The 22,251-nt window shown below is 44.0% G+C and overlaps 1 protein-coding gene across 1 annotated transcript in view; it reads left to right on the plus strand.

Moving 5' to 3' along the window:
• The window catches only part of CTNNA1 (catenin alpha 1), a 209,240-nt gene that overhangs the window by 37,793 nt on the left and 149,196 nt on the right, over positions 1 to 22,251 (plus strand). The window contains exon 3 of the mRNA XM_039485027.1: positions 332 to 527. Within this exon, the coding sequence (XP_039340961.1) occupies positions 332 to 527 (196 nt within the window). The remainder of the gene's footprint in view (positions 1 to 331; positions 528 to 22,251) is intronic.

Genomic DNA, 22,251 nt, shown 5'->3' on the forward strand with positions numbered 1-22,251 from the left:
CGATGCATGGAAAAAGATGCACCTAACTTTTAATCAGTTTTTGTCTGCTTCTTAAAAAAACAACAAACACCTCACTAAGCACTTTAGCTTAAGTTTATCATACTTGTCTAATTACAATATTGCTATGCTTGTTGATTAAAGAACCATGAAAACTGCTCAAAAATGAATTTACTGGCAATTAAGTACTGCCTACTTGAAGTCAGCATAGGTATTCCAAATATGTTATTGATTCAGAAAATCCGAGCTGTTAAGTTGATAAACTTGCATCTTGTTTCATGTTACATATACTTATTTGGTATACATCTCAACTGTAAATTATCCCTTTTTTCAGGTTACAACGCTAGTTAATACCAGTAACAAGGGTCCTTCCAACAAAAAAAGAGGACGTTCTAAGAAGGCCCATGTTCTGGCTGCATCGGTTGAACAAGCAACAGAGAATTTCTTGGAGAAGGGAGACAAAATTGCAAAAGAGAGTCAGTTTCTTAAAGAGGAACTAGTGGCAGCTGTGGAAGATGTTCGCAAGCAAGGTAGGTGGTGTATTTTTGTGATAACTTAAATCTGAGTTTCTCTTAAGTCCTGTCTTTTAGCTATTCTTTCTAATGCCCAGAATTTTAACTGTGTGGATTTATCTTCCAAACTTTTTGTCCTTTAATTTCCCTCAGCTTAAATATCGCTTTAGTAGTTTAAACAGCACAGGTGCCACAGGTAAATACTCTACATTACAAAAGACTGAAATGGATTACATTCTTTAAAGGGCATTTTCAACTTAGTTTTGCTCCTGAAATAAACTTTCTTTAGAAAAGGTTTTCTGTAAAAGCTTGTTTTAAAAAGTACAATTCTTTAAACATGGGGAATGTTTAAAACAAAACATTGCCATACTAAAAATCTGAAAATGAAACTAAGTGTCCAAGCTGAGAGACTTAGTTAAAAGTAAATGATGCATAAATAGTGACAAGCTGAATTTTAAGTTAGTGAAGAAATGTTGGTTCACAACATAAGACTTTAAAAAAAAAAAAAAAATCTGTCCCTTTCGGTTGTCATGTGTTCTCCAAGGAAGTGTAAGAAAAGCTTCTGAAACCAGTCACTACAAAACTTGTGTTGGTAAATTTGTTACTCATAATGATTTACACTTCACTCCTGAGTCATCTTTTTACAGTTCAGTGATGTCCAATCAACTGATATTAATGGCTAGTATTAGAATTTGATTTTCGTTTACTTGTTTGTGGCTGAAATTGACTAACAACAAAGTATCAGTTGAAAATGGTTTGAAGTTTTGGATCAAACTGGCTGACTGAGAATCTCATTTGCAGCATAAATTAAAAAAGGGACTAATGTGGTGGTTGTGGTTTAAACAAAAATGTGCAGGAACCCTTGCTTTAAGATGGTCTTCCATCTCTTGCTGCTTGCTTGATCTCTGCTAGAGAGGCAGAGTTTAGTTTCAGCTGTGACCCCAGTCAGATACAGTAACTCCTCACTTTAACATTGTAGTTATGTTCCTGAAAAATGCTACTTTAAGTGAATCCAATTTCCCCGTGTGTGTGTGTGTGTGTAATATACACACATATATATATATATATATATATATAAAAACAATTTACTGTACACAGCAATGAGGTTTGTAAGTTTGGTTGAGGTGGTAGAGTCAGAGGGTGGAAGAGGGTGGGATATTTCCCAGGGAATGCCTTACTGCTAAATGATGAACTAGCACTCAGCTGAGCCCTCAAAGGTTAACACATTGTTGCTAATGTAGCCTCACACTCTACAAGGCAGCACAAATGGAGGGAGGGGAGACAGCATAGCAGAGAGAGACAGAGACGCACCGTGTGTGTGGTGGTGGTGGTGGTGGGGGGGGGGAGACAGAGACACTGTGTGTGTGACGTGCATTGCCCCTTTCAGTATGCTGACCCCCTCTGAGTACATTGCCGATCTACTTAAAAAGGCAAATTAAGACAGCTGCTGCTGCCAGCAAGCTCCCTCTGTCCTGAGCCCTGTCGTGTCTCTTCCCCCCCCCCCCCCCCGCCCCTCTTCTGTGGAGATGACATACAGGAGCAGGGGGGAGGGGGACATCCTGACATTTGCACCTCTCTCTCCTCCCACCCCCCGCACAGCAAGCAGGAGGCTCCAAGGCAGAGAGTAGGAGCAGCACATGGTAGGGCGGGGAGGGACAGCTGAACTGCCCAGCAATTGATAGCCTGCTGGGCGGCTGCTGCACAGGGAACTTAAGGGAGCTGATGAGGGGTGGGGGGCTGCCAATCTACCCTGGTTCCAAACCCCCACCAGCTAGCTCCAATGGGCTGTTCTTCCTGAAAGCAGTGGACAAAGCAGGCGGCTGCCAAACAATGTTATAAGGGAGCATTTTGCAACTTTAAATGAGCATGTTCTCTAATTGATCAGCAACATAACCACGGAACAAAGTTAACTGGGACAACGTTAACTGGGGAGTTACTGTAGTTATTAGTGGTGCTGATGAGCTACAAATGGAGCTCTGTGCAAAGGAGGAGGAAATTCCTCAAGCTGGGTGCTAGTTGATCTTTCCACAATATGTTATAGCAGGGATTGGCAACCTTTGGCCCGCGGCCTGCCAGGGTAAGCACCCTGGTGGACTGGGCTGGTTTGTTTACCTGCTGTGTCCGGCAGGTTCGGCCCATCGCAGCTCCCATGGCCATGGCTCGCTGCTCCAGGCCAATGGAGGCTGTGGGAAGCAGCACGGGCCAAGAGATGTGCTGGCCACCAGTTCCCACAGCCCCCATTGGCCTGGGAGCGGCGAGCCACAGCCAGTGGGAGCTGCGACCAGCCAGGGGCCAAAGGTTGCCAATCCCTGTGTTTTTTATAGTGAAAAGCAGTAATGAAGATTGTCAAACTGCTTCAATATGACTACCTCCCCCAGTTAACTTTCCAAAACATAGAACTCTTATAGCTGAAATTTTCTGCACTTGAGTCTGGCAGAGACTCTTTGGGAACAAAATTCCTTCAGCTGTGAGCATTCTGTAAGGGTGAAATACTACTTTCACCCTTTAAAGTTTCTCCATTTCTCCTTCCTTTCCCACACCATCAAGAACTCAAATTAAACTTGATGTGTTAGTAGCACTAATTGGGCTATGGCCACCCTCAGATTTAAAAAATATTTATAAAGGTTATCCAAACAATCTTTTCTAATTGCTTCTGAGTGCTTATTGGGAATCTGACTCTCTTGGCCCATCCCAGTGAAGTTTTGCTCTCCTTCCTTGTGGTGATGCATTGTATATTGCCCTGGCATGGCCACAGGGCTGAGCTGTTGGGACAATTTGCGTGAAGGAGATTGTTAATCTAGCCTATGTGCACTGTGGTAAATATGCAGAGCAACAACAGCCCTTCAGAAAACTTTTTAGGCAAATAACAGTAAATGTTGGGCTCGTCTTCCCAAAACCCTGTGCTTACCTTGCTCTTTCTTGTTCCTACAAAATACAGGTGTATCTCCTCTCATTTGTATGTTAAATTGTGTAGGCTTAGGGCTGTGGAGCAATTGAATGACTTGATGGGGGTGTGTGTATTTGATATATAGATAAACTTTTAAAACTAATCTGGCATCCTTTCTGCAGCAGGATGTGAGGAGATCTTACTTTGTTCTGGAGCCATGAAGATGTTCACGGCAATTTCCTTATGCTCATGCCCTCTTCCTTTCTCCACCCCTTTTCCTTCCCTGCCAACTTTCCGCAAACATCAAGGTCCAATGTAGTTGGGAGGTCTCTCTGCCTGATGGTGCCTGGTAATTTTGCACACACCCCACTAATGTGATCTGGGTTACATTGTAATATAGTGCACTAACACTTGGGCTGGCTTAATGTTAATCTTGCATTTTTGCTTCACGTTGGGAAATCCTTGTTCTCAAAGTGAACAGATGCTGGTTTTCCTTAGTCTGCATTTATATTTTTAAGCATAAATAGCTGAGGTCTCTTCAGAAATAGAACATACAAGAGTCTGACCAAATCCCTGTGTGCTGTTAGTTTGAAATGTTCCTATCTAAATTGCCATCTGACTTTGCTAGCTCTTCATATCTAAGAATATTATAGGGAGCTCTGTCTCTTGAGAATCTGGCTAATATACAGTATGAATATAACTCTCTTGAAGTGATACTTGTTCACCATAATTGATTTAATTTCAAAACTACCAGTGTTGGTGTTTTGCCTATGTCTGCTGAATGAGTGCTTTGATTTTGTTAGGGACAAAATGTTATGTTGAGGTCAGTAAACTACATCACCTCCGTAAGACCGATTTTAGAATGGAGAGCTGAATATTAGCATAAAATAGCTCTGGTACTGTAGCTGAATTAGTGAACTTTAGTTCTCTGTATTGCTGAATGTGCTTCATTAATGCAATATATGGGTCTTTCTTCTACTCCAGAAATGCTGCTGCTGTGCTATGGTAGTACTGCAGCGTAGACACTTTCTGTAGCAATGGAAGAGATTCTTCAGTTGCTGTAGTAAATACACTTCTCTGAGAGGCAGTAGCTAGGTCTTCCATCAACCTAGCAGTGCCTACACCTGGGCTTAGATCAGTTTAATTACATTTGCACATGTTTTTCACATCGCTGAGTGATGTAGTTAAGTTGACCTAACTTTGTAGTGTAGACCAGCCCTTAAATGTTTATATTGAATAATAAAATAAAATAAGACTAGCTGTAGTGTGAGCCTCCTGGGTTGTCAAGACTATATGCTTCTTTGTAGAGGTCTGCTTGGGCCTAAGTTTAAAGCCTGTCCTGAACCTGAACCAAGCCCAGGAGTGTCAAATCGATTTCATATCCAACGCATGCCCAACACTTGTAGGGACTTAGTTTTTTGCTCTGGGAGCTATGGCCAGAGGTGGGGTGGTCTATGTCCAGAGGATCAGTGTTGTTTTTGCCCCACAGAAGCTCAGCCTGCGAGAACTGGTGAGCTTGGCCCCCGTAGCGGGGAAGCCACCTTTGTCATAGGGGCCAGTGGATCGGCAGCTGTTTGCATAGATGCTGTATCTCTGGGATAAGACCAAGCAGCTTTGCTACCTAATTGCCCAGCTGTGCAAGCCCAGGGTTCAGACCTCTGCATGCAGGCCTGGGAGGCTGTCACCCACCACCCCATGCCAAGGAACGAAAGGGACAGAGGACCACCTGTCCCTGATTTTCTTCCAGTTGGCTCAGACTGTCAGCAGCACTAGGATGCTCCTACGTACTGCAATGGTGGTACCACTACAACTTCCACTCCCCTTTGAATCAACCAGTTCCTCTTTGGGGAGTTTGATATTGGCAGTGCTACAAAACATTCATGCTAAGGATACCTCGCTACCAGAGGCAGGGCTGTGATGTCCCCCAGGGGTCAGAAGGGCTGGGGAGTGAGGATGGAGTTGAGGGAAGGGGAAGAATATGGGGAGAGAGTTGAGAACAGGACTGTGGGGCAGGGGTGATGGCAGAGGAGGAAGGGCTGAGGAGTGGAGATGAAAAGCAGAGGATAATAATTAACAGACAAAGTCAGAGGTGGGCTTTAGGAAGTTGGAACCACATGCACACAGCAGAAGAAAAAATGACTGAACCTGAGCCCTTAGAGGGTCGAGTGGTTTTTTTTTTTTTTTTTTTTTTTTTTTTCATACCCAAACCCACCACTTGTCACCAGATCCAGTTGGGTTACAAGGGTCTAGGTCTTGGATCCAGCTTATGTTAAAACTTTAGTACATCTTTCTGAAGGGTCATGGGAGTAAAGCTAATCCTGGATGAACTATATTTTGGTTCACAACCACAATCCATGCTGTTCCTATCCGCTTCTTGTCAGCTTCATTGTAGTCCTAAGACCGTTCTGAAGTGCCTGCATGCCAATGAATATCAGTGTGTATGTATTCTGTAGAGAAACCTAGCACCCTGGGGCCGTAAGAGTGATTTGAATAAACCTACTTCATCTAAATTGCCATCTTGGTCCCTATTCCTTAACTATCACTGTGTTTCTAAAATGTTATTTCTGAACTGCCTGTGTAAATTATCCTTGCTTTTGTTAATCAGAAACAATGAGAAATAGCTGCTTGTCAGTTACTTGCAGTACTACTACACCTCTGCCTCAATATAACACTGTCCTCGGGGAGCCAAAAATCTTACCGCGTTTAGGTGAAACCGCGTTATGCTGAACTTGCTTTGATCCACCAGAGTGTGCAGCCCTGCCCCCGGAGCACTGCTTTACCACGTTATATCCAAATTTGTGTTATATAGGGTTGTGTTATAGCGGGGTAGAGGTGTACTTCTCTATTCCTGGGCTAGTGTCTCTAAAGTAGTGCAGCATTAGTCAGTTGGTTCAGACTATTTAAGTATACAGAAGATGTACACATTTTCTGTTAAGTAAAATGTGATCAGTTGTGTCAACTTGGTTCTGTTATCCTATAACTTTGAGTAATATGTAATAGACAAACCTGTCTTCAGTAGTGCTTACGAATCTACCAGAAAAAACTTTAAATAAAACCAAACCCTCTGATCCAGTGGTTCTCAACCTGCGGCCCAGGCAGCACATAGCTGCGGCTCATGCGACATTCTCAGGATCATAGAGGTAGTATTGGATGCAGCCCACAATGGTAAATAAGCTGAGAACCACTTCTCTGATTTATAACTTTAGATCTAGCTAATGTAATTTTAAAACTTAAAAAATGACCTAGAAACTCTGATCTAAGCTACAACATTTCCTCTAAAAAGGAGGTAGGTTCTTTGACTGACTGTTCTGGCTGGTGGATATAAAGGAACTGAAGAGGGCATGGTAACTTTATATCTTCTGTTAGTAGAGCGTTGGGCTCAAGGGATATGGATGTGCCTTCTAAATGGCTCTGTGAAGATAATGTAGTTGAAAAAACAACGGCTACCATGGTAAGCAGCCCTGTAACTAACTAGCTTCTGAAAGGAACTGGTTAACACTATTTCCATTTGAGAGCATATTCAACTAAACATTTTACTTGTGAATGAAGCTATTCTGAAACTGAACAATGGGACAGATCATGTAACAAAATAAAACATAAATCCTCAATTTCCCTTGGTACATCAGAGTGATACAGTTTAGGAAGAGATTAAGGTAGAAAATTTCAAAAAGGGACAGTGTCAAAATCCCATGGAAACTTAATGGGAGGTAGGTGCGTAACTCCTTTAAACTGTTTCAGAAAGCTCAGCCAGAGCTCTTATGGTTTAAGCCAGGGGCGGCTCTAGGCACCAGCAAAACAAGCTGGTGCCTAGGGCGGCAAAATCTAGGGGGCGTCCCCTGCGGCCGTGGGGGACGGAAGGCTGGTCCGGCGGACCTGCCGCAGTCATGCCTGCGGGAGGTCCGCCGGAGCCCCGGGAGGACAGGACCTGCCGCAGGCATGACTGCGGAGGGGGCGCTCGTCCCGCGGCTCGGCTGGACCTCCCGCAGGCATGACTGCGGCAGCTCAAGCGGAGCCGCCGCACCCGCGAACTCTTCGCAGCCGCGGGAGGTCCAGCCGAGCCGCGCGGGACCAGCGGTCCCTCTGCAGTCATGCCCGCAGGAGGTCCGCTGCTCCCGCGGCTCCGGGCGCCTCCCGCGCATGACTGCTTGGGGCGGCCAAAAACGTAGAGCCGCCCCTGGTTTAAGCAAACAGATTCTAGTTACTTCCTGAGACATCACAAATTTGCAAGGGCTTCTGCTGACTTTTTGCAGGAAATAAACCAGTGTGATTAATACGGTCATTTGTAGCCCACCAGGTTTGGGAGTTCTCAAATTTTTCAGGCTTATTTCGAAGTGTGACTGTTTCTAAAGAGCCTGTAAACATCTGTCTGATCAAGCCAGGACAATGGAAATTTCTTTAGAACCAACTATGAAGTCCTTATTGTCTTCTACCTGTCAAGGAAGGCTCAATGAGGAATGGACAGAATTCCATAATTATCATTTTGCATTTTGTAGGCATGGGAAAAGTGAGTAATCAGGGGAGTTTTGAACAAAAGGTGGTAGCTTGGCAAGCTGCAATAGAAGATCTTTCAGATATAAGGGACAGCATGGAAAGCCTCTTCTCACTCAGTTGAACTGAGCATTGAGGGTGGTATCATTGGCAAGATGTGGGGTTGGGTATGTACGCTGGGGTGGAGCTATACAGATGGGGCGTCTGATATCAAACTTCTATCCTGGCCTTTGAGTAGTGGAGAATAGGTAGCCAGTGGAACAGATTGGTGTGTGTGTGTGTGTGTGTGTGTGTGTGTGTGTGAAGGATGTGAACAGTCTGACGAGAGGAATATGGAATGTGAGAGGAGGCGCCTTGGGGTGTGCAGTAATCAAGGTGGGTGATAATTGGGGCATAGTTTGAGTTTTTAGCTGTCAGAGGCAGAGATGGCTATTCAAAATGTTGAGGAAGAAACTGCAACATGTGGAATATGATTTCTTGGAGTCCCATGCATAGCTCATTGGAAAGGAAGGACAGCTATGACTAACACAGAGAAGGACTGGGATATCATGAAGATCTGGATGACCTTGTAAACTGGAGTAATAGTAATAGGATGAAATTTAATAGTGAAAAGTGCAAGGGATTAATAACAAGAATTTGGGTTATAAATTGGGGACACATCAGTTGGAAGTAACAGAGGAGAAGAAGGACCTCGGAGTACAGGTTGATCACAGGATGACTATGAGCCGCCAATGTGATATGGCCGTTAAAAATAATGCGGTTTTAGGATGCATCAGATGAGGTATTTCCAGTAGAGATAAGGAGGTGTTAGTACCATTATACAAGGCACTGGTGAGACCTCATCTTGCATACTGTGTGCAGTTCTGGTCTCCCATGTTTAAGAAGGATGAATTCAAACTGGAACAAGTACAGAGAAGGGCTACTAGAATGATCCAAGGAATGGAAAACCTGTGTTATGAAAGGAGCCTGGAAGAGCTTGGCTTGTTTAGCCTAACCAAAAGAAGGCTGAGGGGAGATATGATTGCTCTCTCTAAATATATCAGAGGGGTAAATATCAGGGAGGGAGAGGAATTATTTAAGCTTAGTACCAATGTGGACACAAGAACAAATTGATATAAACTGGCCATCAGGAAGTTTAGACTTGAAATTAGATGAAGGTTTCTAACCATTAGAGGAGTGAAGTTCTGGAACAGCCTTCCAAGGGGAGCAGTAGGGGCAAAAGACATATCTGGCTTCAAGACTAAGCTTGATAAGTTTATGGAGGAGATGGTATGATGGGATAGCCTAATTTTTGGCAATTAATTGATCTTTGATTATTAGCAGGTAAATATGCCCAATGGTCTGTGATGGGATGTTAGATGGGGTGAGATCTGAGTTATAGCAGAGAATTCTTTCCTGGGTGCTGGCTGGTGAGTCTTGCCCACATGCTCAGGGTTTAACTGATCACCATATTTGGGGTCGGGAAGGAATTTTCCTCCAGGGCAGATTGTTAGAGGCCCTGGAGTCTTTTTTCACCTTCCTCTGCAGTGTGGGGCATGGGTCACATACAGAGAATCCTCCAGCAACTTGAGGTCTTTAAACCACCATTTGAGGACTTCAGTAACTTAGACATAGGTTAGGGGTTTGTTACAGGAGTGGGTGGGTGAGATTCTATGGCCTGCATTGTGCAGGAGGTCAGACTAGATGACCATAATGGTCCCTTCTGATCTTAAGTCTATGAGTCTGAGACTAGGTGGAAGAGTGTTGGGTCTTGAAGCTGAAGAATGTGGAGTGGTTGGGATGGCAGAAGATGGAGTACTCAGCAGGAATCGTGTCTAAAGTGTGTACTATTCCACTCAATTGCAGTTGAGCCTTAACATTGCAGTCCTGTAACATGCTGTTTTCCCTTTACCTCTGCCTTAGTAACCATCCTTTCAGTAGAGTATTGGTTAAGACTCCCTTCAGACATTCAGTGATGTGAAGTATGTTTGTGTTTTGTTCTTCCCATACCATGACCCTGGGGAGGGCTCATCATGCTGTCTGATTGTGCTTCCATACCCGGTGTGCTCGGGGAGAATGAGATTAGAAAATAGTCATTGTTTGACAGATCAAAATCTTTGGGCAACAAAATGGCAAATGAATTTAATGTGGATAAATGTAAAGTAATGCACATTGGAAAAAATAACCCCAACTATACATACAATATAATGGGGGCTAATTTAGCTACAACGAGTCGAGTCATCGTGGCTTGTTCTCTGAAGATGTCCATGCAGTGTGCAGAGGCGGTCAAAAAAGCAAACAGGATGTTAGGAATCATTTAAAAAGGAGATAGAGAATAAGACTGAGTATATATTATTGCCCTTATATAAATCCATGGTACGCCCACATCTTGAATACTGTGTACAGATGTGGTCTTCTCACCTCAAAAAAGATATTCTAACACTAGAAAAGGTTCAGAAAAGGGCAACTAAAATGATTAGGGGTTTGGAGAGGGTCCCATATGAGGAAAAATTAAAGAGGCTAGGTCTCTTCAGCTTGGAAAAGAGGAGACTAAGGTGGGATATGATAGAGGTATATAAAATCATGAGTAATGTGGAGAAAGTGGATAAGGAAAGTTATTTACTTATTCCCATAATACAAGAACTAGGGGTCACCAAATGAAATTAATAGGCAGCAGGTTTAAAACAAATAAAAGGAAGTTCTTCTTCATGCAGCGCACAGTCAACTTGTGGAACTCCTTACCTGAGGAGGTTGTGAAGGCTGGGACTATAACAGTGTTTAAAAGAGAACTGGATAAATTCATGGTGGTGAAGTCCATAAATGGCTATTAGCCAGGATGGGTAAAGAATGGTGTCCCTAACCTCTGTTCGTCAGAGGATGGAGATGGATGGCAGGAGAGAGATCACTTGATCATTGCCTGTTAGGTTCACTCCCTCTGGGGCACCTGGCATTGGCCACTGTCGGTAGACAGATACTGGGCTAGATGGACCTTTTGGTCTGACCCGGTACGGCCGTTCTTATGTTCTTAGTATTTTAAAATACTAAGTTCCATTAGGTATAACTTAATTCATAATCTTTCTTATTGATAAGATTAGTGCATATAGTCATCACTAGCTTCCTTTCCATTTTACTATCCTTCCCTGTGTAATATCTGGTGAAAGCCCAAGATTATAATGCAAAAGAAGACTATTGACACAGGAATATGTAACAAGCCCAAAGTTATAGTCTGGTGATGTACAATGTTTTGTTTTTGAAGTCTTATGTCTGACCATCTTAACGACCTCTGAGTCAAATTTATTTTTAAAATGCTAAATTTTTGGACTTTAGATAGATATAGATCTAATATATAAAAAAGTGTTCCGCCTTTCCCTGCACACCCATACATTCATTTTATGTAAATGCTCCTCTACTTTTCTCATCTCTGTAAAATAGAAGTTGGAAGCTTTCTTTAACTTGCAAAATAACATTTTAAAATTACTACAGGATGTAGCTTCACCTTTTTTATGAGAAGCCAGTTATCTTTTAAATACTTATGTGACAAGCTGCTTGAACTCTGGTGACAAAGCCTTTTTGAAAGATAGATATAGATATAGATATCTATTTTTTTATTACAATCAGAGGAGTGGCTCTTTACGTCACAACTGACTTGTTAGCTTGCTATTTTAAAAACAAAATCCCTTCTCCCCATGCTCTTAACCTTTCTAGTTAACACTGCACCAGGCTCCAGATGTTGGTTGACTTCTAAAACTGTCTTGAGTGGGGAGTGAATGAAGTGGACACTACTGCCTTTTTTTGTACTGAATTTTAGCAACTCAGTCCATTTAAAGTGGTGAAAGGAGGAGTATGGATCCTACATTTGGTTCTGACAAGTACATTTAAATGTATTCACATTACCATACTTTATGCCTACACTTAGTGAAATCCAAAGGAGCATTCTGAATAGAGCGTGTTTCTTCAAAGACCAGGCACAGGATGAATACAAAGGAAAGAAATCCTGACTGTTATGACTTACGATAATTAATGATTTTGTCATTTACTTGCATCAGAGATGCATGCTTTTAGATTTCTTCCTCTCATACCATCCATCCAAAAAAAGACCACCTAACATTTGGTAGATCTCATACACAAGTTCTTGCTCTCTACTTTTTTTCCTCCATTTAAGAGATTGTTACTTAAGCTCTTCCATTTTTCTATAATGGCCAAAATCATAGAATCATAGAACTTAAGATCAGAAGGGACCATTATGATCATCTAGTCTGACCTCCCGCAAAATGCAGGCCTCAAAAGCTGACCCACCCACTCTTGAAATAATTCTCTCCCTTGACTCAGCTGTTGAAGTCCCCAAATCCTGGTTTAAAGACTTCAAGTAACAGGTAATCCTCCAGCAAGCGACCCCTGCCCCATGCTGCGGAGGAAGGCGAAAAACCTCCAGGGCCACTGCCAATCTACCCTGGAGGAAAATTCCTTCCCGACCCCAAATATGGCAATCAGCTGAACCCCGAGCATGCGGGCAAGACTCTCCAGCCAGACACTCAGGAAAAAGACTTTCAATATCCCAACATTGACTCTCGGTACTAATTACCAGTGGCAGCACATTATTGACCTATTGACTAAATAGTGTTATCCTATCAAACCATTCCCTCCATAAACTTATCAAGCTTAATCTTAAAGCCAGAGAGGTCCTTCGCCCCCACTGTTTCCCTCGGTAGGCTGTTCCAGAATTTCACTCCCCTGATGGTTAGAAACCTTCGTCTAATTTCAAGCCTAAACTTCCCGACCGCCAATTTATATCCATTTGTTCTCGTGTCCACATTAGTACTGAGCTGAAATAATTCCTCTCCCTCCCTGGTATTTATCCCTCTGATATATTTAAAGAGAGCAATCATATCTCCTCTCAACCTTCTTTTGGTTAAGGAAAACAAACAGAGCTCCTCAAGTCTCTTTTCATACGACAGGCTTTCCATTCCTCGGATCATTCTAGTGGCCCTTCTTTGTACCCGTTCCAGTTTGAATTCATCCTTCTTAAACATGGGAGACCAAAACTGCACACAGTACTCCAAATGAGGTCTCACCAACGCCTTGTATAATGGGACTAGCACCTCCTTATCTCTACTAGAAATACCTCGCCTAATGCATCCCAAGACCACATTAGCTTTTTTAATGGCCACATCACATTGCCGACTCATAGTTATCCTGTGCTCAACCAGGACTCCGAGGTCCTTCTCCTCTTCCGTTACTTCCAACTGGTGCGTCCCCAGCTTATAACTAAAATTCCTGTTAGTCATCCCTAAATGCATAACCTTACACTTCTCACTATTGAATTTCATCCTGTTACTAATACTCCAGTTTACAAGGTCATCCAAATCTCCCTGGAGGATATCCCGATCCTTCTCCGAATTGGCAATACCTCCCAACTTCATGTCATCCGCAAACTTTATCAGCCCACTCCTACTTTTGGTTCCGAGGTCAGTGATAAATAGATTGAATAAGATCGGACCCAAAACCGAACCTCGAGGAACTCCACTGGTAACCTCCCTCCAACCCGACAGATCACCTTTCAATACGACCCGCTGCAGTCTCCCCTTTAACCAGTTCCTTATCCACCTCTGGATTTTCATTTCGATCCCCATCTTTTCCAATTTAACCAGTAATTCTTCATGCGGTACCGTATCAAACGCCTTACTGAAATCAAGATATATTAGATCCACCGCATTTCCCTTGTCTAAAAAAATCTGTTACTTTCTCAAAGAAGGAGATCAGGTTGGTTTGGCACGATCTACCTTTCGTAAAACCATGTTGTAATTTGTCCCAATTGCCATTGACCTCAAGGTCCGTAACTACTCTCTCCTTTAATATTTTTTCCATGACTTTGCATACTACAGATGTTAAACTAACAGGCCTGTAGTTACCCGGGTCACTTTTCTTCCCCTTCTTAAAAATAGGAACTGTATTAGCTAATCTCCAGTCAAACGGTACAACCCCCGAGTTCAGAGATTCATTAAAAATTATCGCTAACGGGCTTGCAATTTCATTCGCCAATTCCTTTAATATTCTAGGATGAAGATTATCCGGGCCGCCTGATTTACTACCGTTAAGCTGTTCAAGTTTGGCTTCTACCTCGGATACTGTAATTTCCAACCCCGTACCTTCATTCCCATCAGTCACTCTGTCACTATTCCTAAGCCCTTCATTATCCTTATTAAAGACCGAGGCAAAATATTTGTTTAGATATTGTGCCATGCCTAGTTTATCCTTGATCTCTAGATAAGTCTTGCTAGTGGGCCATACTATGAAAGCTTGAATGTAACTGCACATCTTAATGTTGAGACTAAAATATGCTTAAGTCAGAGCTAGTGCTTTCATGCATACATAGTGAGACTGATTTCTTCTTCAAGTGCTTGCTCCTATCGATAAATAAAAAATAAAATAAATAATTGGAGATATACCAATCTCCTAGAACTGGAAGGGACCTTGAAAGGTCATCGAGTCCAGCCCCCTGCCTTCACTAGCAGGACCAATTTTTGCCCCAGATCCCTAAGTGGCCCCCTCAAGGATTGAACTCACAACCCTGGGTTTAGCAGGCCAGTGCTCAAACCACTGAGCTATCCCTGCCCCCTAATACCAATTAGGTGTGCGCGCACCGCGTGCACGATCATCAGAAGATTTTTACCCTAGCAACACTTGGTGGGTCGGTTGAGGTATCCCCTGGAGTGGCGTCTTTACAGCGCCAGATATATACCCCAGCCGACCCAGCGCCCTCTCAGTTCCTTCTTACCGCCCATGATGGTCGTTGGAACTGTGGAGCACGGCTTAGCTGAACTCCACTTCCCTAGCTTCTAGTGTAGCACTCATTTATAGTTGTAAATAGTTTTAAAAGTAGTGTAGTAGTTTAATAGTTATTGCAGCAGTTAAGGGGTGACGCGGTATTTGGCTCAGTGGTTCTTCATTCCGCGACATCTCACTCCTAGGTAAGGCTTGGGAGTCACCTAATTGGAATTGATATGAGCAAGCACTCGAAGAAAAGATGATTACTCACCTTTGTAACTGTTGTTCTTTGAGATGTGTTGCTTATATCCATTCCAAATCCATCCTCCTTCCCCTCTGTCAGAGTAGCTGGCAAGAAGGAATTGAGAGGGCGCAGGGTCGGCTGTTGTATATATCTGGCGCTGTAAGGGCGCCACTCCAGGGGGCGCCTCAGCCGACCCACCGAGTGTTGCTAGGATAAAAATCTTCCAATAATCATGCGCGCAGTGCGCACACACCTAATAGGAATGGATATGAGCAAGACATCTCGAGAACAACATTACAAAGGTGAGTAACCGTCTTTTCCCAGCCCTGAAAGTCCCCTGCAGGACTCAAATTGGGTGAAATTTGTACCTCTAGATATTTAACTAATAATACTAAATCTGCAACCCTTATGTCAAGATGGCATAACTAATGTTTTGTGTGTGTGGCAGTCCCCTGAGAAATATACCACCACCACCCCTCATATCAGTTCTTTTATCTCCTTGTTGCTTTACAAAAACACTAGATGAAGCAATTGTGTTTGACAGAGACGAAGAACAGAGAATTAGCTTGCTTAAACTTCATAGCTGCCTACTGCAGGGGTTTTTGCACCTTTTGAAGTAAGTTTGTACTAGCTGCTTTTGGAGCTGCAGGATACCAAACTAGATGGACTAGTAATCCAATACAGTTTTGCAATTCCTGTGTCTCGACTTTAGATTTGTTTTCTATCCTTAACATCTCCAGTTGGAAATGCTGTAACTGGGCAGCTGTAGCTTGATATTTGGAATGGTTTTGTTTTACAAAAACTCAAAGATGCTTCATGTGGCAAAACACTGAAAGGAGCATATTGCTCATCTTAAATATGGTTGTGAAGAACTCAGTGGGACTTCATTCTCCATAGTGATCAGACAGCATCCTGTTCTTGGAACCATTCTGGGTGGGTGTGAGCAGGAGTGACAGTTGAATGCCTTGATGTAAGATCCAATAGCCCATTTATTCAAGAGAGATGTCCAACCTTACATCATTTAATGAAATTTCTAACTTTAAAGATTCAATTCCAAAGAACTGCTTACCATTTGGAGACTCTTCCCAGGGTATAACACTACTGAACTTTGTAGAGTTCAGAATTAAACTAATTCTAAGCTTTTTAGTCTCAAGATTTTTTTTACACATTCCTACAAGTTAAACTTTTTATCAGTTACTGATTATTTTTTTTCTTTAGTAGTCATGTCAAGGAATAGCTGATTAAGCTCCTGTCTGAGAAAATTTTGTTTGGGTTAGATTACTATTACTACATCTTCACTGTGAAAACTCAATATACTATTCCAAGTTCTGTATCTCAGACTCATGTGCTGATATCCTGGCCCCACTGAATTCTGAGACTTGTCACAGATTTCCGTGGGACCAGGAGTTCACCAGACTTTGAAGTTCTTCTGGAAGACAATCAGTTGCAAGAGCACTGAGCACCCTTTCTGCCCGCCCTAAACTTATAACACTTCAAATTTTAAAAAATAAGCCAGACTTATATTTTAGGTATGATTATCAATCTCTAAAGCTCTTCTGTCTACTACAACTCCTCAAAATTCATACATGGTTTATAAAGCTGCCTATGCCAATTTTGGGGTACTTATCACCTCATACATCCAAGTTTAGCAATTGGCTTAGTGTTTAACCATTTATTGTACATTCTGGGATCCAACCCCTGGGACTAGCTCTGTCACTGATTTTTAAGTCTAGGGAACAGAATGTCCATGGTGGTTCTAAGTCAACTGACTGGACCAACATATGGCAATATGAAGTACTAGTGCACTGGGGAAAGCACACTTAGTCAACCTCATAAAAGCTCCCATAAACTTTGTGGATATAGAAAATAAAAATCTTCAGTCTTAACTAAATGTCAGCTAGAGGATTCTGAGTTCTTTGTTAAAGTTTAACTGATGGATTGTATCTAGATGTAAAATGAAGTTTTTTTATATGTATAGACAGACATAAAGCATTCATGTGTACTGAATACCTTTCTGTAAATGACTTGTGTTAAATGAAGCAACATTTGATACTCTTTGATTCCCAAGTAACTGTTCTCTTAACTCAAATGTAATGAAAAGTAGAGGCTGTTTTAGAAACACCTCCCTGAACATTCACAATTGCATGTTCTTTCTGTGGCAGTTATAACAATTGAATATGTGGAAGAGTGATGTTAGGAAAATTCACAGCACCTTTAGGTGTCTTGTGATTTATCACCTGGAAATAGACTAGCACATTTTCTGCTGATCCACAGTGATCCACAGGCCAGTGTCTGAGAATCTCTGGCAGACTGTAAACTGAAGCAAATGTAGGGGCTTGAGGAAAGGAGGACAGTTGAGATCTTGAAATACTAAGAGATCCAAGAATCACATTTATCCCTCATGATTCCAAAAGTATTTTTGTGATCTGAACTACTTCACTGCAGGTAATGTGCAGCACAGGGGGAGAAATCTAAATGACTCTACTTGCTCCTCTTAATGTGGCCGAACTGACTTTCACACTTCTGAATGGTCATGAAGTCAAACTGAGGGCTTGGCTACACTTACAATTTGCAGCGCTGGGAGTTACAGCGCTGGTCATGCAGCTGTGTAGGGCCAGCGCTGGAGTGTGGCCACACTGACAGCTACCAGCGCTGCAGTGTGGCCACACTTGCAGCACTTTCCAGCGCTGTATTGAGAGGTGCATTGTGGGCAGCTATCCCACAGAGCACCTCGTCCCATTTTGGCGCTGAGTATTGTGGGAAGGGGAAGGAAGTGTGCGGGTCATTCCGCTTCCTGTTTGCCAGCGCCCCGTGGTGCATCGCTTCACATCCCAGCATTCACTCTTTCCGGCAGCGTTTGGCGCCATTGTGAGTGTCTTTCTGTTTTACTCTGTGTGAATCGCGATTTCTGTGGCAAATGGAGCCCGAGCTGCTGAGGACTGTGCTGATGAGTGTCGCCAGCACAACACGTTTGGCAGTCGAGCTATTCCTTCAGCTCCAAAGTGACAGTGAGGAGTCTGACGATGATATCGATATCGATTCTCCTGCCGCGTGTGACACCAAAGTGCTTGTGGCATTCACAGAAATGCTCAGCACCGTTGAACGCCGCTTTTGGGCTCGGGAAACAAGCACTGAGTGGTGGGATCACATCGTCATGGAAGTCTGGGATGACGAGCAGTGGCTGCAGAACTTTCGTATGAGAAAAGCCATTTTCATGGGACTGTGTGCTGAGCTCGCCCCCACTCTGCGGCGCAAGGACACAAGATTGAGAGCTGCCCTGACGATGGAAAAGCGGGTGGCTATTGCAATCTGGAAGCTGGCAACTCCAGACAGCTACCGGTCGGTCGGGAACCAGTTTGGTGTGGGAAAGTCGACCGTGGGAATCGTTTTGATGCAAGTTTGCAAGGCAATTAATCGCATCCTGCTAAGAAAGACCGTGACTCTGGGGAGCGTGCAGGACATTGTGGATGGCTTTGCACAAATGGGTTTCCCTAACTGTGGAGGGGCGATAGATGGGACGCATATTCCTATTCTGCCCGCCCCCCACCTGGCATCAGAGTACGTTAATCGTAAGGGGTATTTCTCTATGGTTCTCCAGGCGCTTGTGGATCACGGTGGCGTTTCATTGACATTTACACAGGCTGGCCTGGAAAGGTGCATGATGCACGCATCTTTCGGAACAGTGGCCTGTTCAGGAAGATGCAGGCAGGGACTTTTTTCCCAGACAGGAAGATCACAGTAGGGGAAATGCCCACTGTGATCCTTGGAGACCCCGCGTACCCGTTACTGCCTTGGCTCATGAAACCCTATACAGGGAAGCTTGACAGGAGCAAGGACCGGTTCAACTACAGGCTGAGCCGGTGCAGAATGACTGTGGAGTGTGCTTTTGGGCGTTTAAAAGCACGCTGGAGATGTTTGTATGGGAAGCTAGACTTGGGGGAAAGCAGCATCCCCGCGGTTATATGCGCTTGCTGTACCCTCCATAATATTTGTGAAGGGAAGGGTGAAACATTCAGTGAGGCATGGACCACCGAGGTTCAAGTCCTGGAGGCTGAATATGCACAGCCAGAGAGCAGGGCTAATAGAGAGGCCCAGCACAGGGCTACAAGGATTAGGGATGCCTTGAGGGAAGAATTTGAGGCTGAAAGCCAACAGTAATGTTTGCTGTCTTGCATGGGAGTGAATTGCACTGCTTACACTGTTATTCTATTATCCATAATAATAATATGATTTGCAGTGCCTCTTTCTTTACTGGGCTAAGGTATCTTTCACTATCTGCTATAATAAAGACTGTTTTCAAAGCCAAGAATTGTTTTATTGAAAAGAAAAAAACTTCCTTGACAGACAGACAGACACACAACATTTCATGAACACAAGAGGGCAGGGGTGTGGGTTGGTGAACTGTACAGTCACAAGTTTACATATGCCCTGTCTGGATTGCTGTTTAATGAATCCTGCACTTCAGGGTTCATATACTGCATGGTGATGAGGGTTGAATGCAGAGGGTAAGGGTGGTGGTAGGTATCAGGGCTGGTTGGGGAACGTACAGGTGTTGGAGGCAGCTGGTGGTGGTAAGAACCTGGATGCTGGGGAAAGGTGGTTTGAGCTGACATTGGGGCACAAGGCACAAAGGACGGGGCGGGTGGGGGAGTAGCACGGTAGTGCTCTGCTTGCATGGCAACGAGTGACTCTATAGACTCCGCTTGGCGCTCCAGGATGCTTAGCAGCCGCTCCGTGCTTTTCCTCTTGGCCACTGCATTTCTCTGCCGGTTCCTGCTTTCCCTGTGGTGGAACTTGCTTTCTTTCTCTCGCCACTCCTTCGAGTCTTTACTCTCTCGAGCAGAGTGATTAAGAACAGTTTTCAGCATGTCCTCTTTGCTCTTTCGGGGATTTTTTCTCAAATTTTGAAGCCTCTGTGATGTTGAACATCTGGGCAGTCCAGTAGTCAAGGTCACTGTAGAAACAGAAATGACAACATTTAACACGGGCAGCATTGTATCCACTATCTCCAGACATGAATTGTTACACTGAGGGAGTTCTCACTTTAGCATTCTTTTCCCCACACGCATAACACAACAGAAGCCACGAAATGGTGAGTGAGGAGTGCTTACTTATATAGGGAGAAGTGGGGCTTGAGTGATAGAGGGGAGCTGGTTGCTTCGGGTAATCTGGAGTGCTAGAGGGGTTGAGTGAAGATGCAGATGCAGGGGTGATCTTATCTCCCTATCTCTTCACTAAAGAGTCTCCCAACATTTTTCACAGGACTTAATCCTGGAAGATGTTTCCCTACTGCGAGTCACTAGGGAACAGCGGGGGGCTCTTTTAGAGCAATGTGGATTCCGCCCGGGACCCTATGCGGCGTGCCTGGGTTCAGAAATGGTCCCCCCACCACTGGCAGCAGAGTGGCGCGGACGCGTCACCGTCACTGGGACAAGGGACACAGTGGCTCTGCCTATAAACCTGCGCAGGCATATTGCCCACGCTCTGGATGAAGCTTTTGCTGAGATAACTGAAGCAGATTACCGCGACGTGATAGACCACATCAACGGGCTATTCCACATCTAGAGGCTGGCATGCATGCAGCCATAACCCCCCTTCCTCTCCAGAAACATTTCCACCCAGAAAATAAAAGCCGCTTACCGGTAACCCGCTCCTCTGCTTGTCCTTCTGCAACTGCTGGCTGCTGCGATTGGGTACTTTCCTCCTGGCTTGAGAAGAGCTCCTGGCTGCATGCCTCCAGGGAATCTGCGGTTTCTTCCCCCATCCCAGGAGCTTCACTCGCGGTTTCCTCTCCCCCCCCCCCGCCGCCTCCTCCGCCTCCTCCTCCTGTCCCCCAGCCTGCTCAGAAGTGTCCATCGTTATCCTGGGATTGGCAGTGGGGTCACCCCCAAGTATCTCGTCCATCTCCCTGTAAAAACGGCAGGTCATGGGAGCAGCTCCGGATCGTCGATTCCCCTCTCGGGCTTTGTAATAGGCACTCCGCAGCTCTTTAACTTTCACCCTGCATTGTAGTGCGTCCCGATCATGGCCCCGATCCAGCATGGCCCTTGATATCTGCTCAAAGATATCGTAATTCCTACGGCCGGAGCGCAGCTGTGCCTGAACAGATGCCTCACCCCAAACACTGATGAGGTCCTGCAATTCACCAGTGCTCCATGCTGGGGCTCGTTTGCCGCATGGAGGCATGGTCACCTGTAACTGATTAACTGATTGCACTCCACACCTGGCTGCAGCAAACAGGAAGGAGATTTTTAAATTTCCCGGGGCATTTAAAGGGCGGGTCACCTGAGGCAAGAGCAGTAGAGTGCAAACTGATGTGCAGAGTGGCTGAACAGGAATTCTGGGATAACTCCTTATTCCCTGGAGGACAATTAAAGCGCTGGTGAGTGTCCACACCTGCTGAGCAGCGCTGGATCACCAGCGCTGCACTCCTTATACCCCTGCCGGGATGGGTTTTCAGCCAGCGCTGCAACCAGGGAGTTGCAGCGCTGGTTGTGCCCTGAAAGTGTGGACGGGGTGTTGTTGCAGCGCTGGAAAGCCTCCACCAGCACTGCAACTTGTAAGTGTAGCCAAGCCCTGAAAGAGGATGTTTATCACCCAAGTGGTTCTTGCCTTTGCATTGTAATAAGATACCAGCTGAAGTTCAGATTTGTTTTACTTAACAAGTGAGATCCATAGATTACAGCTGGAAAAAGTACAGTAGGAATGTCACAGTATAATTCAGTGTCTTCACTAGACAACTTGTTTGCATCATTTTTTTTCATCTTTATACTGTGAACCACTTTGTAACACAATTGGTCTAAATATCAAAACATTTTGGGGTTTTAACGTCCCTGCGGAGGTAGTTTATAAGCAGCTTTACATCAGTATGATGTAATATGTAGAAATAGGGTGTGATACCCAACATACAAAGTAAACACACTTTCTACCCCCCCCCCCCCAGGTATTTCTTCAGAGATAGTCAACTTGAAATCGAGCCAATTAGTTTCAGTATTATATTCTACTTTTTTAAAACAACACTTCTTTGTGTGGATTTTAAATGTTTTCATGGGACTCTGACTATACACACAGAATTTGAAAGATTAGAGAAAAATGTCTCTTCTCTGCTTCACTTTGTTTATTCAAATGCTTAGTAATCTTGGCTGTAAGTTGCAGCAATTTGTAAGGGAGTGAAATTTCCACAAGTGTATTTAAGTTCACTGTAACCCTTCAAGTTATTGTAAGCATATTTAAAAAACATGATTAGAGGCTTCATGTTGTGTGATGTTTGCAAACTTTGTAAGTTGAACCCTTGCAATACCTTCTTTACTGATGCTTTTACCCTGCTTGTTGAAACTTTGGTAGGGTGTTTTTTTTGTTTTGTTTTTGTTTTTTTCCCC

Source organism: Mauremys reevesii, linkage group 8, assembly GCF_016161935.1.
Source record: "Mauremys reevesii isolate NIE-2019 linkage group 8, ASM1616193v1, whole genome shotgun sequence".
Taxonomy (NCBI): Eukaryota; Metazoa; Chordata; order Testudines; family Geoemydidae; genus Mauremys; species Mauremys reevesii.